Here is a 27,817-nt window from a genome sequence, read left to right on the forward strand (position 1 = left end):
TTTTATAGCAGAATTTTTTGTCGAAAAATCAGGCTCAACTTTCAAGGTATTTCAGCATTTCCTAGTTGTCTTCAGATGAATGGTAGAACTTAAACCTGGTATGAAACAATGTTACAAAATCAATCAGAGTGTTTATTCCAGCAATAAATTCTCTCTGATGTTGATTCAATTTTTTTTTACAGATTTGTAGCAATTTTTTTCAAATAAAACTTTTTGGTGTACTTTATAGAATTTTAATATAATCAAATTTCTCAAGGAACTTTAAAGGTTGGCTTCAAACTTTTGCAAATCTCTTGGAAGTTAGTCAATTAAAATTGTGGGACTTGTTCATACTTTCAAAGTAAATTCCTCCTGGAAGACATTCATTTCTTCTTTGTCTACTTTTTATCAGCAAATTGATTCCGGACAATGTTCCCGGATTTACCTAGAAAAAGTTACTTAATCTTTCAAAAGTTCAGTTTTTCCTCGCCATTCCTCCAAAAATCATTGATTCTATCAAATCTAATACTAATATATTTCGCTTAGAGTTCTATTAGACATTTCTCTGAATAGTTTTTCAAAATAAAAAACCTTAAAATTTTTTCCGCGAAGTTCATTAAAAGTCCTTAAGAAATATTTCCAAAATACATCGAAAATTGCATAAAAACCCTTTTTTTAAGGAATTTTGCTTCAAATCCCCGGTTTGTTCAAAAATTGGAAAGAAAATTGTTTTTGAAACGTCTCTTGCCTTAGAATCATCAGAGGAAATTTGCTGTAAACCTCCAGGAAGTCTGAATTTAAAAAAAAAATCACCTGCAAAAGTGTTTCAAGTTCAAATATGCATAACAAACACTTATAGGTCTGTAAAAATGGGTTTAAACTAATATTTCTAAAAATATATGTAATGATTCCCGTTTCGACATTGAATTCAACATAAATCAAACATTTTTGAAATATAAATATTTCGAACAAAACCGAATGAGGTTGGAAATTTCTGACTTTGATTACAAAAATGGCCCAAACTTGTGAAAATGATGTTCGGTATGAGCTTTGAGACCGGATTCATGATCTACTATAACTGGGATGTCTAGGATATGCAACGAATTATTTAAAATCTCATCAAATAATGTTTATAAGTGTTTCAAAAATGCATCAATGTATCAATGTTACCCGCATTATCAAAGATACACTGTTTAGGGTATTTGAAAATTTATTAGAGAGGTTTTAATTATCCTGTAATTTACCTATAAAGAAAAAATTATAGATTATTTTTCATTGTACCATTGCCCATCTATTGTTCTTATCACCGACTTCAACATTTTGTTGTTTCACCTTCCTTCGCATGGAACATTTTTCATACTCCAAACAGTACTACAGTACTACAAAATAATCGAATTTAAACTCTTCAAAAAAATTGTTTGTAATTTCTAAAGGCAAGAAAAATGGGATCTACATCAATATGTTCATCATAGTATCATGAAACTTCGGAGTTCATACAATATATTATCTGAAATTTTAATTACAAATATTTTCAGTAAAAATTCCATCCGTTTTCACACCAATACTATTCTAATTATTTAAGACGAAGAAAAAGAACAAGATTTTTGTACAAGTACCTCTTAAGCTTTTCTGTGAGATACATTGTCAACAAGTTTCAGAAATTCTATTAATTAATTCTTGAATATTAAGACAGGAAATAGGTTTTTTTTCCGAATTCTTATGAAGAATTATTCAAAAAAAAAAAACAACAAACTTCTTCTAACCCTTTCTATATGTTTATCTAGAAATCTGATATGCAGCGATTGGTATAGGAATTTGTAAAGCAATCACTAAAAATATTGAAAAATTCCTGAAGTAGTTAATAAGTTGATAATTTTTTTATGGAAGAATCCTGAGATTACCATTCGTAAAAAAATGAAGTTATTTTTAGAGCCTGAAAGTTATTCTTAGAACTAGTAACAATATTTCTTGGAACTTTTTGAGAAGTTTAATAATGAATTGCAAAATCTTAGTTAATCAGGTGAAAAAAGATATGTAAAAAAGTTCCAAAAGAATCGTGAGTGCGGTTTGAAGAAAAAATATCTCTGGAGAATACTTAGATGATACTCTGGTTAATTTTTTGGAAGAATCTTAGGGAAACAGTAATATAATTTCTCTTTGAAATCCCTGAACAAATTATTCGAGAAATCTTTGAGTTATTTCGCAAAAGAGTTTTGAAATAACGGTTGAACGCTAGGAACTTTATAGCAATTTTAGATTTCTTCAAACATTTCATAGTTAGGCATTTTTAAACAAATTTAAAAATATTTTTGAAAGCGTTTTGAAGGAATACGAGATGTTGTTCCTTTATTTAAGAGGATTATATTATATTTTGTGAAAAAACACGGATAGATCTGCGGAGAGCTTCTATGAGAATTCATGATTAAAATTTTGACAATTGAATTATTTTTAATTTCTTGAGAGATATTACGATAAAACCTGGAAGAGTCATTTAGTTTTTTTGCAAGAAGTTTGGACAATTTTTGCTAAGATTTTTTCAAACAATCTTGTAGAGGAACTTTAGGACGAACTTCAAAAGCAAAGTTGAAAAACTGGTTGCAAACTTTCTTAAGAATCCGTAGAATTAATCCTTGGTTGGTGATCTTAAAGACATTTATGGTGAAACTCCTAGAGCATTTTTTGGAGTAATCCTCAATAAATCCCAAAATCATAATCAAATTATTAATGAACAACCAGAGGATACTTTAAACAAAATATTGGAATTTATATGTAATAAGTACGTAGAGAACCTTCCAGGAGAAATAATTAAAATAATTTGTAATGCATTATCTGGCACAGTTCTTCAAGATATTTTTTTAAAACAATTCGATAGAGATTCTTCGAGACATTTTCTGGTAAGATCAGAAAGTCTGGGAATGATTTTCTTTGGGAATCCCAGGACAAAATCAGTGAAAAGTGGTAAAGGAGTGCTTGGAGAAAACACTGAAAATTACAAAAAAAATAATTCCTGAAGAAAATCCCGTAGGAATTTTCAGATTCATGGTTGAATGTCAAAAATTTCGTGGAAGAATAAGGAAGGACATTTCATGTGATTTTTTGTTAGAATTATTTAAGAAATTTTGACTGGATTACAAAAAAAAATCTTTTTCGTAGCGAAAATTGAAATTTACAAACATTACTAATGTGCCGTGAAATGAGACAGAAAAACAAATAATTAAAATCAATACAAATCTGTTAAAACTATGAAATTTTGCTATGGATGCTATGAATCCGTGGTCACCAAAGATGTCTGTATCTCTTAAATTTGAAAAGTTCCCGTTCTTCGGGATACTGTTCTACTCCCAAAGTTATGAAGAACATCAAACAAAACTATTACGAAAACAATCCTCCATCAGGAATAAAAATGGTTGAAAAAAAACAGGGCTGAGGATCACTGCTACTAAACTATGATTCTCGGCCCCCCCCCCTAGGCCCCCTCCAGAAAAAATTCCTAGCTACGCCAATGCCGGTTAGAAGGTGGAAAGATGATGCCGTGCACTTTGGAGAAAACTCTCCCCAAACACTTTGGCTGCACTTTTTGAAAGCAAAACTTTTCCATTCATTTGCGATTCTCAAGAATGCTGTGCACTAGCGGTACGGGTAGGATTATATGCATGTATGAGGATCGGATCGGACTACCAATTATCGTGCGACATTCTATTTGTGTGAAAAAATGTTCATACTTGGGTATGTTTTTGTTTCAGCTTTCAGATGAAGTTTTTTTTTCTATTTTTTTCACGTTTCAACTTAGGTTTACATGTAGATACATATCAGACCTCATGTGTTCATCGACAAATGTACTCTTCCTGAAATTTAAGCAGACTGTTAGTAACCATTTCCAACATTCATTAAACTCTAATTGAGCCACACTTTGCATAACCGTAAAAAGTTGCCCTTGCTCGTAATGAACGTGCCACAAATTCTGGCACAAACTTTCGTTTTATTCTGAAGCTGAAACAGTAAACAAAAAAATTAACTCATAGACAGCCACTCTCTGGTGCACAAGTCTCCGACTTAAATCTTCATAATCGACAGACTACGGTTCTACGGTGGCTTTACGGTAACGGCACTATTAGCCAAACTTACAGCCATCATCACTTTTCTCTTACAGTTTCGCACCGAAAGAAGCTGAAATCTGATGACTTTACAGATTATAACTTGTCCGTCAGTCAGTGGAAAATGCAAGAGGAGGGAACAAGCCACCAAAAAGCCACTATTAGCTTACTTGCGTGATTCGTGGATACTTTTTTTTTGTTACTTGTGGCAAAAAGTCCCCTGAAGAAGAGGAAAACAAGTGAAAATGTGAAAAATGTTCAGTCTCCCAGTTCGAAGCAAAGGGAAACCATCATCGTTGGTTTACTTACTCCTCGCCATCTGGGCGGGAAGTATGATGGTAGAGCATGGTGAAAATGCACCTTTCGCTCGATTAAATTCATTTCCGAGGTGGTTGGGATCGCTGGATAAAAGTAGATAGCTATTTGCTACAAATGTTATATTACATGTTTTATGTTGCTCATTTTAGTTTAATAATTTGAAATCTAACATTACTATTTTTGAAATAAAATTTTCATTACAGCAATTGCAATTACTCAAACAGGTTGTTCTCATGACACAAATCCGGCGCAGTAAATTGTCCTTGAAGCAGATGAAAAATAACCAACAAATCAAGCGCGCTCACAATCTATTGTCCCAATTTTTGCAGATTGGGATACAACCTCAAGAAAGAATATAATGCCAAGAGTAAAACTGTTGCAAAATTTTAAACTAGTGAATAAACAAATTTGTTTTATGCTCATAGTTTGCTAATGTATCAAGGATTACCAAGACGAAACATGTTCACGAAAATTATAAAGCAAGTGTTAGTGCATGATCGAGTTCCTACTGGAACCGATACCCGGTGACCATGCTACCGAAATGTCCACAATAGTTTCTAAACTGAAACAGGTGATGGATTTTGTCAAATAAATCAATGATATATAAGATTATCGGTACTGTAACTTTGCAGCAAAAGCATAATTTGACGAGATTTCTGCACAGGATCGCAAGTTTCGTTTTTCCAATGACATTTCTAATGGAACATTTAAAAATGGTAGCTCGTGTTTGTATGTAGTCTAACTAATCGGAAAAATGTTATATAATTTTGTTTATACAGTCGACTCTCAACATCTCGATGTTCTACATCTCGATGTTCTACATCTCGATATCTCTTCCTATGTCCCAATAGTTCCTTCAGTCTGCATACATTTTCTCTCTCTCCATATTTCGATATCCTCCTTATCTCGATATCTCCATATCTCGATGTGTTTCTGTTGATTTTTCGTTCTCAATTTTCTCTCCGTATGTCGATATGACCAATATCGAAGGTTACTAGACCAAAGTTTTGGGGTTCGAAACAAATTAGGAGCGCAAAATGACGTCTGTTTGTGTATTATTTTCTTGGCAACGGAGTGTTTTTCAATCTAGTATTCATCCAAAATTTGTTCTTTGTCTCGATCTCTCCCTATCTCGATGGTCCCTTCGATATCAAGATATGGAGAGGCGACTGTATATCATTGAGGTCTCAAATAAAAAGAGCCTATTGAAAAATAAGCGATTTATGAAAATTTTCTAGTACAAACTCACGCTCCAATCTCAATCATTGAGTTCTCTCGCAAACTCATTTGAGATCAGCTTCGCAAAACTCACGCATGACATTTTGATGCAAAATCACTTGCTGCACCACGCTGTCAAAAATGATTCAAACTCACACGCTCGTTCAAATCCACTCAAAAATTAGTTGAATTCGACTCACTTAGAAACAAAGTGAAACTGCTCAAAAGTGAGTAACTTCAAGAGAACGCAGAAATATGTTAAAATTAGAGTAGCACTTACTCACTACAGTAAATCTGAAGTTTGCAAAAGTGAGAAGACGTCACTCACTTTTTGAACATCATTCTAGGAAAATTATCATGTTTTCTCTTTGAAAAATAAAAACAAAAACGTAAGAGAAAGCGTTTAATGGAATTAAACTGAATAATACCCCAAGTAACTACTTGTCCACTAATTCGCCTTTTTGGTCTTATAGGGCTATTATACAGCTTATATAGGGCATGTCAGCTCTATAATAGCACTTTATTAGCACGCAGGGCGAATTAAAGTGATATTTTATTACTTGGAATATTTTTTTATTTGTTTCTGAGCAGCGCTAAGTCTCCATTTTTTTCTGCTCTGTATTTGATTCTCAGACGATCTAAATGTGCGGGGAATGTTGGGATTGATGTAGTTTAAAAAAAAAATCTTCAGCAATTCCAAGATCCAATATTTTGTTTGTTAACTATGTGTGTTCAATCAAGCAGTGAAAATGGCAATTAGAATAAACACATCAGTAATGAATAACAATCGGCATTCGTACAGGGTTCACAAAACAAAGATTTTGTTAAAAAAAAACATGCTCTTATTAGAGTTTTCAATTCCCGGGAAATGATTTTCTGTTTCCCGGGATTCCCTATTTCCCGGGAAGCTCTGTCTCAATGAAAAATTGAGCATATATATTCAAGTAAACTATCGCACAATTAACTTTTCATATCATACCAACAAATGTCCTCACTAAATTACTAATTATATATTGATGTTTATTGGTGTTATTTTCGTAATCAAATAGTTATTAATAAATGCATACATTTTTGACAATATGTTTTTCCAAGAAAGTTCATATGCAATACAATATAAAGGAACTTTCGAGGGAACTATTCCATGATTTGAGTAGGTTTATAGACTTTTTATGATTTCTACGTTTTTGTTGCATTCTATACGAGCTTGGACCTCGTTAATCCATCTCGCTTACGGTTTCTATTAAATGTAACAGTCACAATTTTTAACGAAAGGCTCTAGTTGGATTTATTATAGTGTTCGAAATGATTGATTAAGGGGTCTATTTTATCAGTCGAGTCGTTCAAAAACGACTCGACTGGAGTCACTGTTGACCAAAAAATTTCGCTCGACACGACTCTGTCACTCGAATTATTCACTAGCTGTCCACTCTTTGTGACAGGAATTATATGGTAGTTGATGGGTGACTTCTGAAATATGCATGCCTACTGTGGTCGACAGTGACAGCAGTCACATAAAATGGTTCGATTTACAAAATAGACTCCTAAATGTTGGCAAGTATTATTTGAATTTAAGATGATTTGTCTAGCATGACCTGATGAAGGCTTCAACAATCAAAAAACGAAGCCAACAGATATTTTTATAGAAACATAAATAAATTACTCACAATTAAGAGAAATAATCGTATCAATTTACTGTTCTAAAATATAGGGGCTATTTTAAAAATCGATCAAATTCTAGTGACTCATCTGTAGTCATTGTCGATCAAAGTAAGCATGCATATTTCAGATGTCACGCGTCGACTGCCATAGTAATCCGGTCACATAGAATGACAACTGTCGAAAAACTCGAGTGACAGAGCCGTGTCGAGCGAATTTTTTGGTCGACAGTGACTTCAGTCGAGTCATTTCGATCGACTCGACTTATAAGATAGGGCCCATAATATACATAAAAAATAAAATAAAATCAAAGAACTGCATCAAATTAGCTTAATATACAGGTTTTTTAGGATTCACCAAAAACTACCCAAAAACATGATTTTTTTAATGAAAAAATCAAACTTGTTTGGAATATTTGAGTTTTTTGTCGGAAATTGCATTTTTTTTAAGATACTTAAGTTTGTTAAGCAGCTTGTTTTAATTACGAGTTGAAAAGTGCATATATTTTTTAACATGTGAAAAAAATGTTGTTTCAACATTATTTAAAAATTGTTGCAAAGTCCTTTTCAGAGGTTTAACAAATGAGAAAAACCAAATTCAGTTTTAGAGATAATGTTTAACTGACAAAAATTTCAAGTGGCATTTTTCGTTGAAAAATCACGTTTTTTTGGAGTTCTTATTGAATAACTTGGTCAAAACAATTATAAGTAAAATTTGTTGTATAAACAGTTTGAAAACAACTAAATTTTCTTCAAAAACTTGTAAAAAGATTTGAAATAGATTGAGTATTTAGGAAGATATGGTAAAAAAAGATGACATTTTTAGTCAAATGAGGAAAAAAGTAAACTACTTTTAACTGCAACTAGTTTTGATTTTAGACAAACTTGATGTTCTACAAAGTTTTTATAAATTTAATTTTGAAGGAAAAAATGCTAAAAGTTTCAAAATTTGTTGAAAAATAACAAAGTTATGATGACTTCACTGAAGGTCATTATAACTTGAAAATTCACCTTCAAGTCGCTTGCGCCACCTCTAAATCTTAATTTTTTAAGCTCAAATTTGGAAGTTTCACTCTTATGTAATTTAAATTCAGAAGAGCACACAATTTTTTGGTTCTAAAAACTTTTGAAAAATAAGCCGCCTTGGGTACCTCCATTGAAACCTACTATGGTTCTCTACACTCAGGCAAATGGACTATCGAAATACATAGTAACCCCTTATGAAAATTCGCCACAGAATTATCGGGTTGAAATTCATAACTTTGCCTTACGAAAGCAAAATTTGAAAACAAAAGGAGCGTCTTGCTGGGTAGTGCTTCGTGAAGCCCAAGCAGGACGGTTCGGTTTTGCGTCGTCGGATGGATTTTGCTCACGGTTTCGCGCGTGTTTTCGTCTCCGAAGAATTTTTTTTTCTGTCTTGGAGCGTCTTGCTGGGTAGGTATTTGGGAAGGCACAAGCAAGACGGTTTGTTGTCGGGACGCCAAGAAGTTTTGCTGTCAGTGTCAGTTTTGTGTTCAGTCGAGGATGGATTACCAACTGGTGAGTTCGTTTCATGCTTGTGATAACACATATTTTCTTGAAAGCGTAAATTTTAAGTAATATCAAAACAAACTTTGTATGAATCTTCACTATAAGTGCCGGCATTATGCTTTTTTCTTATACAATTTCAATATACATATATTTTTCTCTTTTTGACATTATTAAACATTATCTTTTGAATTGTTCAACATTGTGAATGTTGACGTATTTTTTAAAACTTCTACCTTATCGAGACAAAATGCACAATAATACTCATATGTAATTTTCAAACAAACTATGTATAGTTCGTCACAACAAGTGTCGGCATTATTCCTGTTTCATATTATATTAAAATATATACATGTAATTTTCAGTTTTCGTCATTAATAAAAACATCTTTTGAATTGTTCGACATTATAGATGTTGACGTATTTTTTAAAGCTTCTACCAAAAACTTCACGAGACAAAAATACAAAACTAGCTTTAAATATAAGTCGTATATTTCCCCCTTGTCCATGGATCGCATCATCGACCAGAGGTGACTCCCAGATCTTTTCCTCCCTCACTAATAAACATTCTTCCCGTGGTGATTGTGGAGATGCAGAGGTATTCTCGGTCTCTAGAAGCAACAATCATTACACCCTAACATTCCTTCCCCATCCCAACTGACTGTAGGGACTTGGCCGGCGCCGTTATTGATCAATAATATTAGATCTGCTAAAATTGCACTTCGAGAGTTAGCGGAAACTCCCATCCCTTATTCATTTGGATCGTAGTGCAATACTTACAAGTTCCGATCAATCACGGAGTAGCAACCATTGACATGTACAGTTAGTCTATGCTATGCTATGCGAAAGCAAAATTTTAAAACAAAAAATATCTTCGCGGGAAACTGGAATCGTACCAAGAACCTTGCGATCGACAGGCACCTATCGACGCCATGATGTGGGGTGATGTTAAAACGCTACATAAAGCGTTCGTGTTGCAATAATCGATCCACCGTTCATTAAGGGAGAGTTGACTGCATATAAGTTACTTCAAAATTTACTTTTGAAAAGAGAAACACACTTCCTGACGTGGTAGCCGAAGTTTTCATAGTTTATTTTAGGAAACGACAACACTGATGATATTGCTGTTACTTTCACACGTTGCGTCCTGTCAAAATTGCTTTAATAAAATAAGCGATCATCTGTTCAAAAACGTGTCATAGAATGAACTATGGTCCTTTTCATATGACAGATCCATGTTTGCATTTGTTTACATCGGTGGATGACCGGTGTATACACGGGACTGTCATTTCCATAGAAGAACCGTCAAAGTGATCAGCTGATTTGAAATGTCTCGTGAAAAGGCCTATTGAAAATTTGTCAAAACCCATTGTTATTGTTTACATTAGCAAAGTGTGTTATTTTTTTAGGAGAATAACAAACAATAAATTTGGATTTCTGGACAAACATTTGGAAAGGGGCACAAGAGGTCTTGGGCTTTTTTTTCCGGAAACGTTGCTGTTGAGCCCTTTTTAGCCTGCCCACGCAAACTAACACCACTATAAGAAAGATTAGTGTTAGCTCTTCCTGATTGTGGTATTGGTGATCGTGATCGAGCTGAATTGGGCTCAACAGCGTCTTGCGAAGCCATTCTTTACCAATGTCGATATGCCCTTCTGAAATGTTTATCCAGATTTATGGATCAAAAGATCTGAGCCATCAAAATGCTTTGCATGGGAAAACAGTGGAAATACAAGCCAATGGGTTAAACGGATGAGCCAACTCATCCATTTTTTGGCTGTCGAGGCGATTTGTGGTTTGTATCAAGCGGTAAAAATCGCGTCTTTGGTGTATTTTTTTAATTCAACTAAACACTTTATGCTACAAAAAACATTGAACATTGGCTCAAATATCTCGGATATGAGAGGCGTAAATCTAATTTTACATGCTCAAAAAAGCGTTCTGGAAAACATGAACTGAGTGATTCCAAGCAACAGCACCAAAATTTGGTAAATTTTTTAATTCATTTTTTTCTATTGAGCTGAAACTTTGCACAGTTTTCCAGTTCCATCTAAATCTTCAAGTTGAGTCACGACTAACTTTTCAAAAGGGTGTATGTGAAAATGGTTCAAAAATATTCAAAAAGCTGCACAGCAAAAACGGTTCGTTCGATTGTTAGACAACTAAAGAAACAAAGTTAGACAACTAAATAAAGATTCCAAAAAAATACAAACAGTAAAAAAAATTCTTTTTGCATTAAAAACATAATTTTTGACACAAAAACTCAAATATCTCAAAACCCTATCGGAAAACCAACGTAATTTTTTGAGGGAAAACGGTCCATTATATTAGCTATCTACCATTTCAAACATGTCACAATTTTCACATTTAGTAGAAAAAAAATTTTTTTTTTCGGTGTAAATTATTACGGGAACCGCAGTTTGTTGCTGATTTTATTGTTAAGGGCCTTGCGTGAATTAAACAAGTCGTTTTCATGTATTCATTAGTATTATGTATATTATATGTATAAATATTATGTATATGTATAAATATTATATGTATATGTATATATGTATAAATTAAAATGAATTAACAGATTACACGAAAATAATTTTTTTTTTACCAGGATATTTTTTTTAGAGTATGATCGATGAGTTTCTAAATGTTATATATAAACTTTAAAAGTTTTGGATTTGGGTATGTGTTATGAGATCATGAAAACATTTCATTAAGACTTATTTATTTATTTATTTATTGTTATTCAATTTTTTTACAATATCGAATACTTTTGCATCATTATCAGTACAGTTCGAGTATAGTTTTGCTTTAATTTTATTTTCTGACAATGGAATGAAACAGTGAAATTTTTGGGTTCCTTGGATCGTTTTCGCGTTATTATATTGCTCGCTGAGCTCTGATGCCGTTAATTCGTACTCTTCAGTAGTAGTAAAACAAAATGATAATTTTGTTAAATCTTCTTCTTTTCTGCGATTCGCCCAATCAAATAGTTCTTTTGCAGTTTTAATTGGATGCTCACGTTCTTTGGCTAAACTTGCTCTTGTGGCCATGCGCTTTATGGTTCCTCCAATAGCATCACAAGGACCTTTGCCATGTGACGTAGCAAAAAATGCCATTCTGCATCAATTCCGTACTTTGATTTAAATTGACATAGGCTCGAAAAATTCTTACGGTTTTTGTACTGCGATGCTGCTCCATCAGACATGAAATATATCTTTCTGATGTCTTTATCCTTATCAACGCGTAAAAAGTTAATCATTTTGGCAATGAACAAATTTACAGATACTGAGTCGTGTCTTAAATCTTCGGAAATTACAATAAAACTAAAATGTTTAATTTGCGTACTTCCATTGAAGTGAATAACGAATGGATGAATTGTAAAAATGACTAAAAATTCACCATCTTGTAATGTATTTTTCGTATTTTTTAAAAAGCGGGATTGCTCTGTTTTAATAAAGTCGTGAGGAATTAAACTTTCTAATTTCAAGCAAAAAAATGACACAAACTCATCTACAGGTTTTACAATAGTTTCCAGGTCACACCTATCCGTGGTCACCCATTGCTCAAATGATAACTGATCAATATAATTTTCTTCAAACTCAGCGAATAAAGTATTTTCCAATGATGAAGAATCTGGACAATCCGAACAAGATTGTAGATAGCAATTTGATGTTGTATTTTCACACAAAAGACTACCAGTTAACATTTTAATATCCTTTGATAAATTGATTCTTTTCAAACTTTGTAAGATTAGGTTAATATTTTCGTGTGTTGTGCAACACAAACATTATGTGTTCCTGAATTGGATAGAAGCTTGCATTGCCTTAGACGAAGGCTTGCAAATGAGGAAAAACCTACCTTAATATTTTCGTTAATTTCCTTGAAGCGTGTATACGCTTCTTTCAAAGTAGTCATCATTAATCGTTTTTGGATTGCTTGACGCTTTCCATCTTTTTTTACAGATACATAATCTTTTTGGCCAGGCATAGCTCTACTTACTTCATCGTCTTCAAAATATTGAATTATTTTATCTTTTGTCTCATCTGTTAATGAAGTACTCGACCTAGCATTTTTGGTTGCAAGACAGTTATTTTTGAATTGTTTTGCCTCTTTTGCTGTATTTCTATTGGTTTTGAACTCATCAATGGCGTCTTGAATAGACCACGAGCTTGGCAGCATCGTCAAAATCAATAATTTTTCTTTCCTTGTCGTGGCTAGATTCGAGAACCTTTCCTTCATATTCATAATTACCTCATCGTAGTCTGTATTTTCCACATCCTCAGGTCCTAATTTGAAGAGGTTTCTTCGTACAGCTTCGTTGATTTCACGGTATTTTTTCTCGGGATAATTGACGTAACCCATCTTCGTCCATTCAATCGGAGTCACTTTTATTCCAGCTATCCCTTCGTTGAAGCGTTCGATGTTGACCTTCTGGATGCACTCATCTTCTGATTGATTTGTTGAAACAGATGTCGCTGATGGTACCCGTGGCAAGACTATTTGCACTTGGTACTTCTGGTAACTCCTCAGTTGTTGTCGGTGCATCTAGTAATTCCTCAGTTGTTGTTGTTTTCGAACTTCCTGCAACCTGATCCACCGATGATGTACAGATTGCCCGTTTGTCAACGTTTAAACGGCAGGACGTACAAATGCGTAAATTTGTATTCAATGTAGACATTGGAGCATAACCAGCCGCTTTCAGTTTATCTATGGTGCTTTCGGTGAGATTTCGTAGCTCTTTCGAACACTTTTTTCTGCAAACGGCCTGCAACAGTTGAGAAAGCGACTACTCATGTTGCTCGTTAGATTTTAATAAACAAAATCACTTTTAAGTTTTTACTGACTAGTTTGGTGTCGTTTGCTTGACTGGAGAAAATTTTTACAATTAAATCTTTTATAACCATAGTGGTAGTATATTTTTAGCTTTTTCGTGAGTATGTTCATGGTATGTACCTATCATGTTTTTGATGCTGTTGAAGTTACTCGCTTTCTCCCAAATATGATTAACAAAGTCTATTCTCTACCAAGGCGGGTCTATACCCAGGTGTAATCAGATTTTAACTTTGTGGAGAAAACCAGCGCCGAGAAAACCGACCTGCTTTACGTATACTAGATCACCTGGGTATAGACCCGCCTTGTTCTCTACGAGGTAAACTTTTTGCAGGTAAACTAGTCGTATACCTGTATAGAAAACTTTTTTTGTAGCTTTTGTCTTCAATATTAGATTTCTTATAGGTTTCTTTTATCAAAAGGTTTCAACACTATTGAGAGAATTTTTCTTCAGTTACGTACAATAAAAAATATGACACTATCAAGACTTTAGATCACAACACTGGATCGCGTCTAACTTTCTAATAGATGCTATAATAGTTATGAATAATTAAATAAAATATCATGAAAACAACTTGTTAACCTCATGTGGTACCCTTAACAAAAAATTCAGCAACAAACTGCGGTCCTAAAAAAAAATAACAATGAAAAAAAAAAATTCACTAAGTGTCAAATTTGTGAAATATTTGAAATGTCATAACTTTTTTGTTTATTGGCTTACCATCACCAAATTTAATGGTAGATAGCTAATATAATGGACCGTTTTCCCTCAAAAAATTACGTTGGTATTCCGATAGGGTTTTGAGATATTTGAGTTTTTGTAACAAAAATGATGTTTTTTAATGCAAAAAAATTTTTTTTTACTGTGTGTATTTTTTTTGGAATCTTTATTTAGTTGTCTAACTTTGTTTCTTTAGTTGTCTAACAATCGAACGAACCGTTTTTGCTGTGCAGCTTTTTTAATATTTTTGAACCATTTTCACATACACCCTTTTGAAAAGTTAGTCGTGACTCAACTTGAAGATTTGATATCGGAAAATGACGATTTAGATGGAACTGAAAAACTGTGCAAAGTTTCAGATATTTTTGAAATGGTCGATCAGAATCGACTTGCATGCCTCCGTGGAATCCCTCAACTGTCAAAAATACACCGTGAACTACTATCATGTTTACATGAACGTTCTCGGAACTAGGCAACGCGTTCATAGCTACATGATCTAGTTCACGGTGTATTTTTGCTTGTTGACGAGTTCACGTCTGCTGTTCACGTATACGAGAACGAATTTTTTTCTGTGTAAAGTTGTACCTAAAATATTTTTTTTTCCTTCGTTGCCATTCTTGATATAGGTTATCTTCGGTTTAATTCAATACAATGTCGATTAATGTATTGGTGGTACAACTTTATTGCCATTTCGATGTCCTTATACCAGCATGCAATTATTAAAGTGGGTACCATTTTTTGAGCTTTAGTTCCACTTATGTTATGTAATAGATGATCCAAAACCTATAGTGACGGCATCCTTCAGAAATGTTGTTTATAAAGATATTAAAGTCTGTCGAAGTGCTTTTTATATGACTTTCTATATAAACTTCAAATTTCAATTTCAGTTTACCTTGTTTGTGAGATTTTCTCAAAGGAACACACCTCTTTTGCCTTGGTATGATTTTACTGATTGTAGTATAATTTTATTTTTAGTATACCATATACCTCTGACAGTCTAATACTAACATAGAATAGCTTGTTTTAGGAAATATGAAAATTACTGCTTATGACATATTATAAAATGTCCAATAAAGTCATTTTTTGCACTTAACATGTAATGAACTTATACGGTTCTAGTTTATAAAGTTGAAATCAAAGCACTAAAAAAATTGTGATTAAATTTTATTGTTTCTCAAAAAGATAAATATTGATGAAATTTTAAAAACAATTGCAGATTGAATTTGATTCTGCCTATGAGTGTGCTCCCTTAAACAAAGTTTGGGAAGTGTTGAGCTAAGGAAATAGGTTTCTATTTGAATTAATTCCAAAAAGCACTCTGTAGTAAATCAGTACTATAACACCTTTCTAAACATATATTCACTAATGAGGTCAAACAGACTAGTGTGATATAAAAGTACCCCAAATTTGTATGAAAATAAACTAGACACGGTGTATTTTTATGTTTTTCTAGCTTCAGCAACTTCAATAATAAAAGATGAAACTTGGTTTCTTTTGGCTTGAAACTTAAAGCCAAACTGTATTTATTCGAATTCAGTGAATTCAGCAATTTACCCACAAATTTAATCGCTGTTTTCGCCACCTTCGAAACACTTTCCAATTTACGATCCAAAATCCCATAATAGTAAAATAAACATTTCCCCAGCAGTCAATGCGAAACTTTTACGTTGGCTACCACTAAAAATGGACTTTGGTCCGACGAAACACATGGCATTAATTGTCACCACCGAAACGAGAATAAAGGCCCCCAAACCATTCCGATTCGGCATTTGAAAGTGCTTTTGCTCTGAAGTGCAAACGGACGGAGTAAATTTCATTGCGGCTGTGTTTGGGCTGGCTGGTTCCCGCTTCAACGAGCAAGTGGACAAAAAAGCTTAAGTGTGAAAATGGACCTGGGATGCGGTCCATTCTGACCATCGAACTTGGTATGGGAATGTTGTACACTCAAACAAAATGTGAAATTCATCTCGTTTAAGTATACAATGTAAACTATACATACTGTAATTTATACTATACTATACATACTGTAATTTATTTTTCATGTGCGATCGGTGTAGGCATTCTTCATGAATTCGCCAACGAACTCTTCAATTTCCAGAGCAGATTTTTTTGGGTGCACTGTAAAGTTGTAATTTAATTACATTGCACAATGCACACATGGTTCAGGCATTGCTGGCTCGATCATTTCCGATGAATTTTTTGTCATAGTACTCCACTAAAAGCCTTCAAATTAAATTCCACTCAGAGGTAGACACGTTGGTTGCAAAAGCGGCCAACTAAAATAATTAATGTACGTCACAGAACCGTGCATCGACAGTAGATTCAGAAAAGTTAGATAGCTGATGGTGCTTTTGTCGGGACTGTTGCATGTAATGTTGTGGTGCAGTCGTGTAATAACTTGGGAGTACGACTCATCTACAAAAAACCATCTCACTATTGGCGGCCTCCAACCACCATGTCTGTATTGCAACCAGAAATACGTCAACGGTTTGAAGTAATTTTAATTGGAAAAAGTTGCCACATAGTAGGCGTGTTTCCGGGTATCAGCTGGTGAGCGAGTATTCCACTGACAGCAGGCCATTGGTGCTGCTTTTCATTATGTAGGCGACATGTGGTGCATAATTTATTAACGTTCATTCACACGCTAGAAGGACAAGCAGTTAATCCTGCCGGCTGCCTATCCACGCGAATGTCAAAGATTCTTTTTCATATGCGGTTTAATCAACGACCTTGCTGGGAAATTAATTTTCCACCGGAAGAATATGCATCTAATAACTTCAATCGTTTCAGCTCGGAATCGCAGTAGGCTTCCTGTTACCTCCCATACTTGTCGAAAACCACACCGACTTGAATCTAGTTGGCGATGACTTGAAACTGATGTTCTACATTGTGGCTGGGTTCACCAGTTTGCTGGTCATCTTGGTTCTCATCTGTAAGTATCTCTGGCGTCTTTGATCAATTTTTTTTTCTCACACAAGGTAATCTGTGCTTCCCGACAGTTTTCAAGGCGGCTCCTCCAACACCGCCATCGGCCGCCCAGGAAGCAACCAAGACCCCGAACCCGTTGCAGTCGTCGCCGTTCCTGCACTCCATTAAACGGCTCATGCTGAACCGAAACTACGTCCTTCTGCTGGTGTCGTACGGTATGAATGTCGGCGTGTTCTACGCCATCTCAACTCTTTTGAACCAGGTTAGTGTGATTTTGCAATGAATTATTAACAACTCACCGATCGCGGTTGCTGTTTGTCCAAAGAAGGTTATGGGCACTGTCGTGACCCGGGGTTTGATTTATCGGTGGAAGTAGTTTTGAGATTTTGATCGCTGCTCAATGGAAGAGGACATGAATAAATCTTCGTTCGTTCTCTTTAATGACAGGACAATTTTTATTGTACAGCCGTTCGCTGCAAATTTCCTAACAAGACTGCTGACGCCTAGTATTTCATCGCCTACTAACATTTTTCAAATAACTTCAATCCCTAACATCTCATTATCTCATTCCCTACAGGCAATTAACCTCAAGTCTAATTTTAAGCTTGATAAACGTTCCTTTATTTCGTAATTCCTCAGGATAATGGCATAGATCTGATGAACCTACTTCAAAGTAGACTTATTTGTGTATTATTTATATACTTTAAAGTACACTTATCGCATGTGTGACGTAAATAGGTACCGCGTGTTTGGAGCACTAGTACATAGCATTTCAGTGAACCTTCATCGAAACAACATATAGGGAAAGTGTACCAGATAAAGCTCTAGTGGTTCCCTATTTGGCCATATGTGTTTCCACGAAGATTTTCATATTTCGATTATTTTTTAATGTTTTAACGTCAAGATAGATTTGATATCAAACTACTTAAAAATACAGAATGCACTATGGTCGGAAAAAAGCGAAGTTTGGCCAAAACTAGTTTTATCGCCTTAATCGATGAAATATGTAATCTGAATATGTTATTTGGCGTTTTTTCGTTTTAGAAGGGGTTATTCACATATTACGTAACTTTATTTTTTTTATTAGAAATGCAACCAAATTTGGCTGAAAGCACATATATTGTTTGTATTTTAAAGAGATTGATCAAAATATGTATGTAGAGTGATTAGATATATATTTTATATCATCTTTGTAAGAAAAATATCATGAAAATGTATAAAAATATTGAATTATTCAAATAGCTCTAACTTGCAAATCAGCGAATTTCTGCAAAAAAATTAAACGTAAGATCTAAGGATGCATTTTAAAGTGCAATATTCTAAATGGCGGCGACATGACGCAACAAGAGTTGTTTTTCATGTTCAAAATCATCAAAATTACTAAAGTGTAATATTGAACAGTATTGAAGCTTCAACCAAATATTTTTTTCTATCCTCATGCTCGATAAAAGTGTTGAACCATAAGCTTTCAGATAGTGCGTAACTTTGAAAAAATATTACATTCCTCAAATATGAATATTGTACTTTATTTTATTGTTACATTTTTCAATTTTTGACTTCAGTCAGTTTGACGTCATAAAAGCCAAAGAAATTTAAATTTGAGTTCAATTTCAATTAGGAATCATAATAATATAATACATGAGGTATATAAAAACGATAAAAACCATAAAAATATCAAAAAACTGTTTTGGTAGCTTTGGCCGCTTCTTTATATGCAGCTCGATCATTGTGGAATGATTGAAAATTTGAGAATAATTAAATTGTCATGTATGGGAAAATAGGGAACTATTCTGTCCATAACTGGTACACCTACCCCAAGATGATTTATTCAAAACACTTCGTCAACATGCAATATGTTTCAGAAATACATTTGAAAAATATAAATTCATGAAAAGTTTCTCAAATATAAGCATTTTTTAACATATTTTTATCAAATTTTCGAACCACCACAACAAAAAAGCCCCACGTGACCCCACTTCTTCGCGACAATGATACTTATGTTCTTGACTAGTCGTATACAAAAAATTAACTGCCGCCATCTGCCGCTTCATGAGTTATCATGGATTTTGTAAAACACTATTTTTAAACTGTTTTTACCAAAAATATAAAAAAAATCTGAAAATTTTGCTAGTAAATGATGTAAATTTACTTTGTTATAGTCAAGCTTCAATACTTGATGACAAAATATTTTTTAACCATTTTTTTGTATAAAAAATGGTCAAAATCGATTTTTTGACTGTTTTTACTAAATTGTCATGTATCGTAATCCACGTCAGTGATAGAGTGTAAGTGTCTTCCGAAGAAATGTCAAAAACGCCTTAATGAACAACTTTGCAGAAGAAAGTTTTTTGCTAGGACGCTCCTATCAAAAGATAAAACTGATCTAGATCAGTTTTCACTTATCTAGATCAAATCTGAATGTGTCAAAATATTGTACAAGTATTCCAAAACACTTTGTCGACGACACCAAACCACTAGGGTGTATATCCAGAGTACTGGAGGTTTTGGCCGTCGAAAACAGCGATCTGCCCCAGTGTGCCCCATTTCATATGCAAAAAATTTACATAACGTTTTGGCTTATCGGTGGATTTTGTTCAAATGGTTAGACCCTAGAGAAATGCACTGCTAGTTTATGGTCCGAAGAAGTCGTGAATATGGTCCAGGTGGTTCCGTAGTTATTCCGGATTGTCTTGGAGTACCAACATTTAACGGATATCTCAAGAACCTGATGAGCTACAGGGTATCCGCAAATTATCCGTACAAACATTGAAAGCATGGCTCTATGCAATCTAGCGTATAAATTCAGCATTCCTGCGTTGTTTAACATTTTGAGCTATTATATTCTCAAACAGTAAGTTCGACACAATTCCGATTTCAAATATTCGTAAAACTAAGCCAAATGAGTTTAGTGGACTTAGAGAGAGCCGTTTTCAAGCTTTGTGTCGGAAGAGAAATGTCCATCGAACTCACTGGAATTGAACAGTATAATTTTCTATTTCCAGCCTATTTGGAAGCCAGCTAGCGTTTTCAAGTTTTTTACTATCAATATTAGCATTAACATTAGCATTAAGCATTTCACACAAATTCGTTGGTGGTACAATCCTAGATAATTGTATGAGTGTTATCAAAGGCAGAAACTTGGGACTAATCTCTAACTCTTAGATAAAATTGACGCTTCTTTTAATAGTCGAGAGCTGCCCTGGCCACGTCCTTGCGAATGCTGGGGAATAGGAAAAGATGATTGGTTGATAGAAAGGGTGGTAGTGTCATAGGTAAACGTTCTGGCCGACAAATGGTTTATCTTTACGCATTGTGATCATGCGCTGCTGATCAGAACAAACTCACCAAATTCCTTTTCCGAAACTCCTTTGCAATCCGTCGCTCCTCTAACAATGAACAAAAGCGTGAGTCCTAACTTAGCACTGCCTATCAAAATGCACAGACCGCATGAAAAACTGTCAAAAAACTGCAGTTCATAAACCATCCCGAATCGAGCATCCACGAACCATATTCAATTTTAGAATCAGCATAACAAAAATTAGGGATAAAAAAAGAGTCGCTCGAAACACAGAGCACTCTCGAGCAAAATGCGAGCAAATCGAATAGCGGCAAAAAAAAAAACACTTTTATCACATTGAAAAACATGTTTCTGAAGAACATTTGCACGTGGCATAGTCGGTACCATCCGCCAAAACTAATTTTCACCAGCTAAATTGAAAAAAAAAACACGGAACGAAGTAAACATGACTCCTCAAGATTTTTACTATCAATATCCTTATAAATTTATAGCAAGGTCTTTTTAGATGAACTACCTCCTATTGTTAACGAGAGTTAAGTAAAAAAAATGAGAATGATTTCGATACCTTTCTGTAGTTCAAAGTCCCCGGTGGGATTCGAACGAACTGGAATGTTCCTCCGAAACCTTCACGCTATTCCACACACCGTCCTTCGTTGCTCTTATTAGTCTTGTGAGCTTCCCGGGAAAGCTGTACTCGTCCATGATTTTCCATGAGTCTAGTCTAGTACACGACACTGAAGACGGCCTTACGGTTGAGGTCGAAATACGCGTATCTGTCAAAGGATACAAACTCTAGTGGAATTAAATGGTATAGTACTAAATTCGGTTTTTTCATCTACTTATTTCTGGAGGATTTGCCGTACAGTGAAGATTTGGTCCGTTGTCGAGCAGCCGTTGATGAAACCAGCTTGATAACTTCCCACAAACTCATTTAGCACTTTGTGGGCGGAATTCAGGATAGTGATCGCACGATAGTTTTCACATTCCAGTTTGTCGCCCTTCTTGTAGATGGGGCATATGACCCCTTGCTTCCACTCCTCCGGCAGGTGTTCCGTTTCCCAGATTCTGACAATCAGCCAGTGCAGACAGGCGGCCAACCTCTCCGGGCCCATTTTGATGAGTTCAGCTCCAATACCATCCTTACCAGCAGCCTTGTTATTCTTGAGCAAGTTGATGACATCCTTAACTTCCCTCAATGTGGGGCAGGTGGGTTTCTTCGTCCGCCGTGCTAACGTAGTCACTTCCTCCGCTGTCGTGACCCTCGGCGCCTGTGTTCTCCGTGCCATTCAGGTGTTCATCGTAGTGCTGCTTCCACCTTTCAATCACCTCACGTCCGTTCATCAAGATGCTTCCGTTCTTATCCCTACACATTTCGGCTCGCGGCACGAAGCCTTTTCGGGATGTGTTAAGCTTCTCGTAGAACTTTCGCGTTTCTTGTGAACGATGCAGCTGTTCCATTTCTTCACATTCCGCCTCTTTTAGGCGGCGCTTTTTGTCCCGGAATAGGTTTGCTGCTTTCGTTTTCTTTTATATCGCTCCACATTTTGTCGCGTTCCTAGCTGCAGCATTGAAGCCCGCGCTGCATCCTTCTCCTCCAAAACCTGCCTGCATTTTTCGTCAAACCAATCGTTACATGTCCTCCTTTCCACGTACCTGACGATGCTCTCGGTTGCGTTGTTGATGGCTGCTTTTATTTTGCTCCAGCAGTCCTTAAGAGGGGCTTCGTCAAGCTCGCCCTCTTCCGGCAACGCTACCTCGAGATGCTGCGCATATGCGGCAGCGACATTCGGTTGAGCCTGCCGCGCTAGGTTATACCGAGGCGGGCGTCGATACCGTACAATGATGTTGATAGTTTTTGGCGCAGTTTCACCATCACTAGATAGTGATCAGAGTCGATGTTAGCGCCACGATAGGTTCTGACGTCGGTAATATCGGAGAAGTGCCGTCCATCGATCAAAACGTGGTCGATTTGTGATTCCGTCTGCAGTGGTGATCTCCAGGTGTATCGATACGGGAGGCTGTGTTGGAAGTACAGTGAGAGGCAAAATAAAGTGCCCACCTTACCAGTTTTCGAATTTCTCTCATTGATTTGGTTCAAATTAAAGTTAACACACCTAAATCTTTTGTGATATTTTATTTTTGATGTTCTTTTAAAGTTGCACTTACGAAATTTTGATAAAAAAAAGAATTTTACTTAAAGAAAAAGAAAATCAATTTGTATTGAAAAAAAAGTAGTGACAAAAATAAGTGCCCACTTCCTTCTTGGCCCCAGAAAAGATGATTTAAGAAAAATAAAAAGCAATTTAATAGTTAATGTGTCCTCCTTTGGCCTTAAGGACTTGCTGGAGGCTCTTCGGCATGCTTTTCACCAGGTTTTGTAGGTGTTGTGGATCTAGTTCTTCCCAGGCGCGCTCCAAGGCTTCAAAATAATTATTTTTGTTGGTAACACCAGTTTTTTCAACCCTGGCATCGAGAATCGCCCACAAATTCTCGATGGGGTTGAGGTCTGGGCTTTGTGGAGGCCATTCCAGCGGTTTAATCCGACAAGACCGGAAAAAAGACTTGGTCTTCTTTCCAGTATGCTTCGGGTCGTTGTTCTAGAGAAATATGAATTTCTCTTCAAGGCCCGTCTGGATCAGCGAAACCTCCAGATTTTCCAGCAAGATGTTAATGTAGGAATCTGCCGTCATTATTCCGTCGATTTTCACGAGGTTTTCTACTCCACTCCATGAAAAACACCCCCAGACCATCACATTTCCTCCTCCATGCTTCACCGTTCCTTGGATGTGGTGCTCTGCATCACACACGAGCCCGCCGCTCTCGGTTAGACAGCTCGAGCTTCAGGAGCGCCACATCCAAGGAACGGTGACGCATGGAAGTGTGATGTGATGAAATGTGATGGTCTGGGGGTGTTTTTCATGGAGTGGAGTAGGAAGCGTCGTGAAAATCGACGGAATAATGACGGCAGATTCCTACATTAACATCTTGCTGGAAAATCTGGAGGTTTCGCTGATCCAGACGGGCCTTGAAGAGAAATTCATATTTCTCTAGAACAACGACCCGAAGCATACTGGAAAGAAGACCAAGTCTTTTTTCCGGTCTTGTCGGATTAAACCGCTGGAATGGCCTCCACAAAGCCTAGACCTCAACCCCATCGAGAATTTGTGGGCGATTCTCGATGCCAGGGTTGAAAAAACTGGTGTTACCAACAAAAATAATTATTTTGAAGCCTTGGAGCGCGCCTGGGAAGAACTAGATCCACAACACCTACAAAACCTGGTGAAAAGCATGCCGAAGAGCCTCCAGCAAGTCCTTAAGGCCAAAGGAGGACACATTAACTATTAAATTGCTTTTTATTTTTCTTAAATCATCTTTTCTGGGGCCAAGAAGGAAGTGGGCACTTATTTTTGTCACTACTTTTTTTTCAATACAAATTGATTTTCTTTTTCTTTAAGTAAAATTCTTTTTTTAATCAAAATTTCGTAAGTGCAACTTTAAAAGAACATCAAAAATAAAATATCACAAAAGATTTAGGTGTGTTAACTTTAATTTGAACCAAATCAATGAGAGAAATTCGAAAACTGGTAAGGTGGGCACTTTATTTTGCCTCTCACTGTAGGTGCTGCGAATGGCCATGTTCTTGGAGGCGGCAAAATCTATCAGTCGTAGGCCGTTCTCGTTCGTCAGCCGGTGGACGCTGAACATTCCAATCGTCGGTCTGAACTCCTCCTGCTGGCCAACCTGAGCGTTCACATCTCCTATGATGATCTTGCCGTCGTGGCTTGGGCAGCGGTCGTACTCGCGTTCGAGCTGCGCGTAAAATGCGTCCTTGTCATCATCAGTGCTTCCGGAGTGAGGGCCATGCACGTTTATGATGCTGAAGTTGAAGAACCGGTCTTTGAGCCTCAACTTGCACATTCTTTCGTTGATCGGCCACCACCCGATCACGCGCCTTTGCATATCACCCATCACAATAAAAGCTGTTCCCAGCTCACGTGTGTTGTCGCAGCTCTGGTAGATGGTATGATTACCTCTAAACGTTCGCACCATCGAACCTGTTCAGCACACCTCCTGCAGCGCTACGATGTCGAAACCGCGGATCTTCACTACATCGGAGAGTATGCGTGTGCTTCCGATGAAGTTGAGAGATTTGCAGTTCCACGTACCGAGTTTCCAATCGCTAGTCCATTTTCGTCGCTGTGGTCTTTGCCGATTGTTCCGGTCCATATTCTCTCGTTGACGTTCCTGTGCTGGTGTATTTTTACGGCTGGCTTGCAGGGCCTGACACCAACCCCCTAGATTTCTGGAGAACCATTCCCCCTAAATGTTCGGAGGCCCATAGCTTAAAGTCCTTCTCTGGCACTCGGACGATGATCAGCCGCCCCTGACATGGGGAACAGACGCTGATGTGAGCCACTCCTAACATGGAGTACAGACGCTCAAGGTTTGCAGAAGCAAGAGAGTTCCCACCGGGGGTTGGTTACCCGATCTTCCCCAAGGTTACTCGTACCCCGGCCAGTACCACGAAGAGGTAGGGATAGGAGTTGCTGGGCAAGATGCTAAGGACCACACAATGGGGTCTATTTTATTCCTGTAGGTACGCGAGGTACCAATGGTACGCCATGCCCAGCCATTTACCGTGCCGTGTAAAATATTGAAATAGGTGAGTTTGTTCCAGTTGGAAAGCTTAATCGTCAATTATATTTTTTATTGTGATGATGACCAACAAGAATCTACATGGAAAACAAATATTTTTTAGATATGAACACTCTTAGATTAGTTAGGTACACTGAGGAAGAGTTGAAGTTTAAAAGTTTTGCTTAGATTTCCACACTTCTCCCTTCTCTTTGTCTAAACCACGGTTTCTTTTTATTTCGCTAAAATGTAGAACACATCCTCTGTCTAACTAAATTCGAAAAGGCAATTGTTATACGCATTTCATAGTATAAAGACAACTTTGAATCATTGTACGCGTTTGTTTGAATCATTGTACGCGATGATTCTATAGGGATCGGTTCTGCTTAAAAATCACTGAGCAGAAAATTACTCCCCTACTTTTTATTTCGTGCACTGCAATGACATAGTTCTCCTTTTGTTTAGCTACACGTTAATCGTTTTCACGCGACATATTATTCATTTATTTTTATATTTTGTTCATTTTTTCTTGTTCCGATGGCCCTCGAAGGATCGGATCAGCTTTTTATTTATTACTGAGCAGATAACCACAGCTTACTCCACATTAACAAAACCGGTTTATAGTACTATGCGATGCAAAATAATCTATACCATAAATAAAACAAATGTTTTCTCTTTTGATCGCTGGCATTCAAAAGATTAAAATTTAAAAAAAAAACAACTTAAACAACAAATGCCCTCGCTCTATCGTCAGCGTTTAAGGCGAATCTTGACTACAAACCTATCCCAACCTCCACCTCCGTGGCACATATGAGGGCGTCCTAAGTCGGTAGCATCTCATTAAGTAAGTGCTGTATCAACATTTCCTTCCCTTATCCAAAGTTACGGTAAAGATGGGCGTGGCCGGGAGTAGCGATGTTCATGCTTTTGGTATTCTTCTTCATGGTTGGATGAAGGTTCACTCGCCAGCCTTGTTCCTGTAAATCTTTCAAAACTCATGTATAGAACCTGAAGTTGTATTGATCTGATGATTTTTTTTCTTTGATAGTTTTAATGAAGTACACACAGTGTATTGAAAAAGCATTCTTGTAGATACAGTGGGATTCCGTTTTTGGCAACAAAGTCGAAATTTTCAGTTGCCAAAAACGGAACCGTGCCAAAATCGGAACCCAATTTTCCAATCTAAAAAAATTATAAGGACATTTTTTTCATTCATTCCTACCTCATCCTTATAGAACCGAAAAATGGCCTGACTTCAAAACGATAAAAAATGTTTATTTTTATTTAATGAACCTAAAACATCAGCATCTTTGAAAGCCTTGCGGTTATTTGGAAACGACTCTTGAAAATTATGTTTTGCACAGTGAGGCATCTCATATCGAATGATTGACTGCAGTCAAAACGGCGCACAGAAAAAGCTGAAATCAATTGATCTACACAAAAATTCACGGAACATTGACTAAGCCTTCAATAGGATTTACCATAGTAATATGGATGGTATGTTGAGTTCAAAGAGAAATTAATACAAAATGGTATGGAACAGTGGTGCTCAACATGAGGCACTCAGCTGTATGAGGCTCTCATGATCCATAACTGTGGTCCTTAATTTCGTACAATTCACAAATAAGCTGCTTATCAGTTTATTTTGAAATGAGTTTAACTGTGTTTTCGAAGTTAGACTTGTATGTTATAAATCAACCATATTTTTTAAATCAACGGAAATTCGCCAGATCTCGCTATGATACCCCAAAAGCCTGATAGGAAACTTCAGGTCGTCGTTAAGAATCTACAGGGACCCGCTAGTACATTGAAGTGGTTTGCTAGGAATCTACAGGATCTTGTTTAGAACTCTCAGGATCTTGCTTAAGATTTAGATAGTAATTGACATCTGCCCAAGAGCTCACTAGGAATTTTGGGTACATTCTAAGATTCCGCTGCGATATTGTTGAAAATTCTCAAGTTTCCAATGAAAATTCTCCAAAGTGTGGTAATCTCCAAATTAATCTGGAAACCTATTCGGAATCTTCAACATTCACCAGAAATAGGTACTCAAAATAACATCAATAACTCAAAATAATCCACAGTATTGCGCTAGAAATTCACAGGGCGATTTTGAAATCTAAGCAGTTTACTGAGAATCGCCAGATTTCGCGCAGCATCCGCAATAACTAACTATACATTCTCAGGAACCCACAAGAAACCTCTAATGAACGATACCCTGATTTTGCTCAATATATTCAAGAATCCACTCTAAAAATTCTCATGCATAAGCCCACTATAAGAACAAAGCATCTCGAAAGAATTCTCTAGGATCCACTTAGAATACTGCTATACCTAGATAGGAATTACCAAGATCTCGCAAGGAGCAATTTTATTATTTCATGCGGCTAACATACTTGACTAAAATAATGATATGGAATGCAGTATACACCAGCATGAGCACTCCTGGTATGGAAATTTGGATCGTTTCTTTAAAAATCACCGTTCAACCCAAGGGTGAAACCCGAATTATGGTTTCCCAAGGTATTTATTTTTTTTGTTACTACACAGAAAGACTTTCGATTTGTTACAGTTTCTTCTATATTGCCGTTTTTTTCCATACAAACTTGGAGCGTTTA

At 36.2% G+C, this 27,817-nt stretch overlaps 1 protein-coding gene across 1 annotated transcript in view; it reads left to right on the top strand.

The window, feature by feature from the left end:
* The window catches only part of LOC5566111 (feline leukemia virus subgroup C receptor-related protein 2), a 242,488-nt gene that overhangs the window by 198,030 nt on the left and 16,641 nt on the right, over nucleotides 1–27,817 (top strand). Inside the window, exons 6-7 of the mRNA XM_001650432.2 lie at nucleotides 17,129–17,270; nucleotides 17,338–17,528. Coding sequence (XP_001650482.1) covers nucleotides 17,129–17,270; nucleotides 17,338–17,528 — 333 coding nt within the window. The remainder of the gene's footprint in view (nucleotides 1–17,128; nucleotides 17,271–17,337; nucleotides 17,529–27,817) is intronic.

Source organism: Aedes aegypti, chromosome 2 (genome assembly GCF_002204515.2).
Source record: "Aedes aegypti strain LVP_AGWG chromosome 2, AaegL5.0 Primary Assembly, whole genome shotgun sequence".
NCBI lineage: Eukaryota > Metazoa > Arthropoda > Insecta > Diptera > Culicidae > Aedes > Aedes aegypti.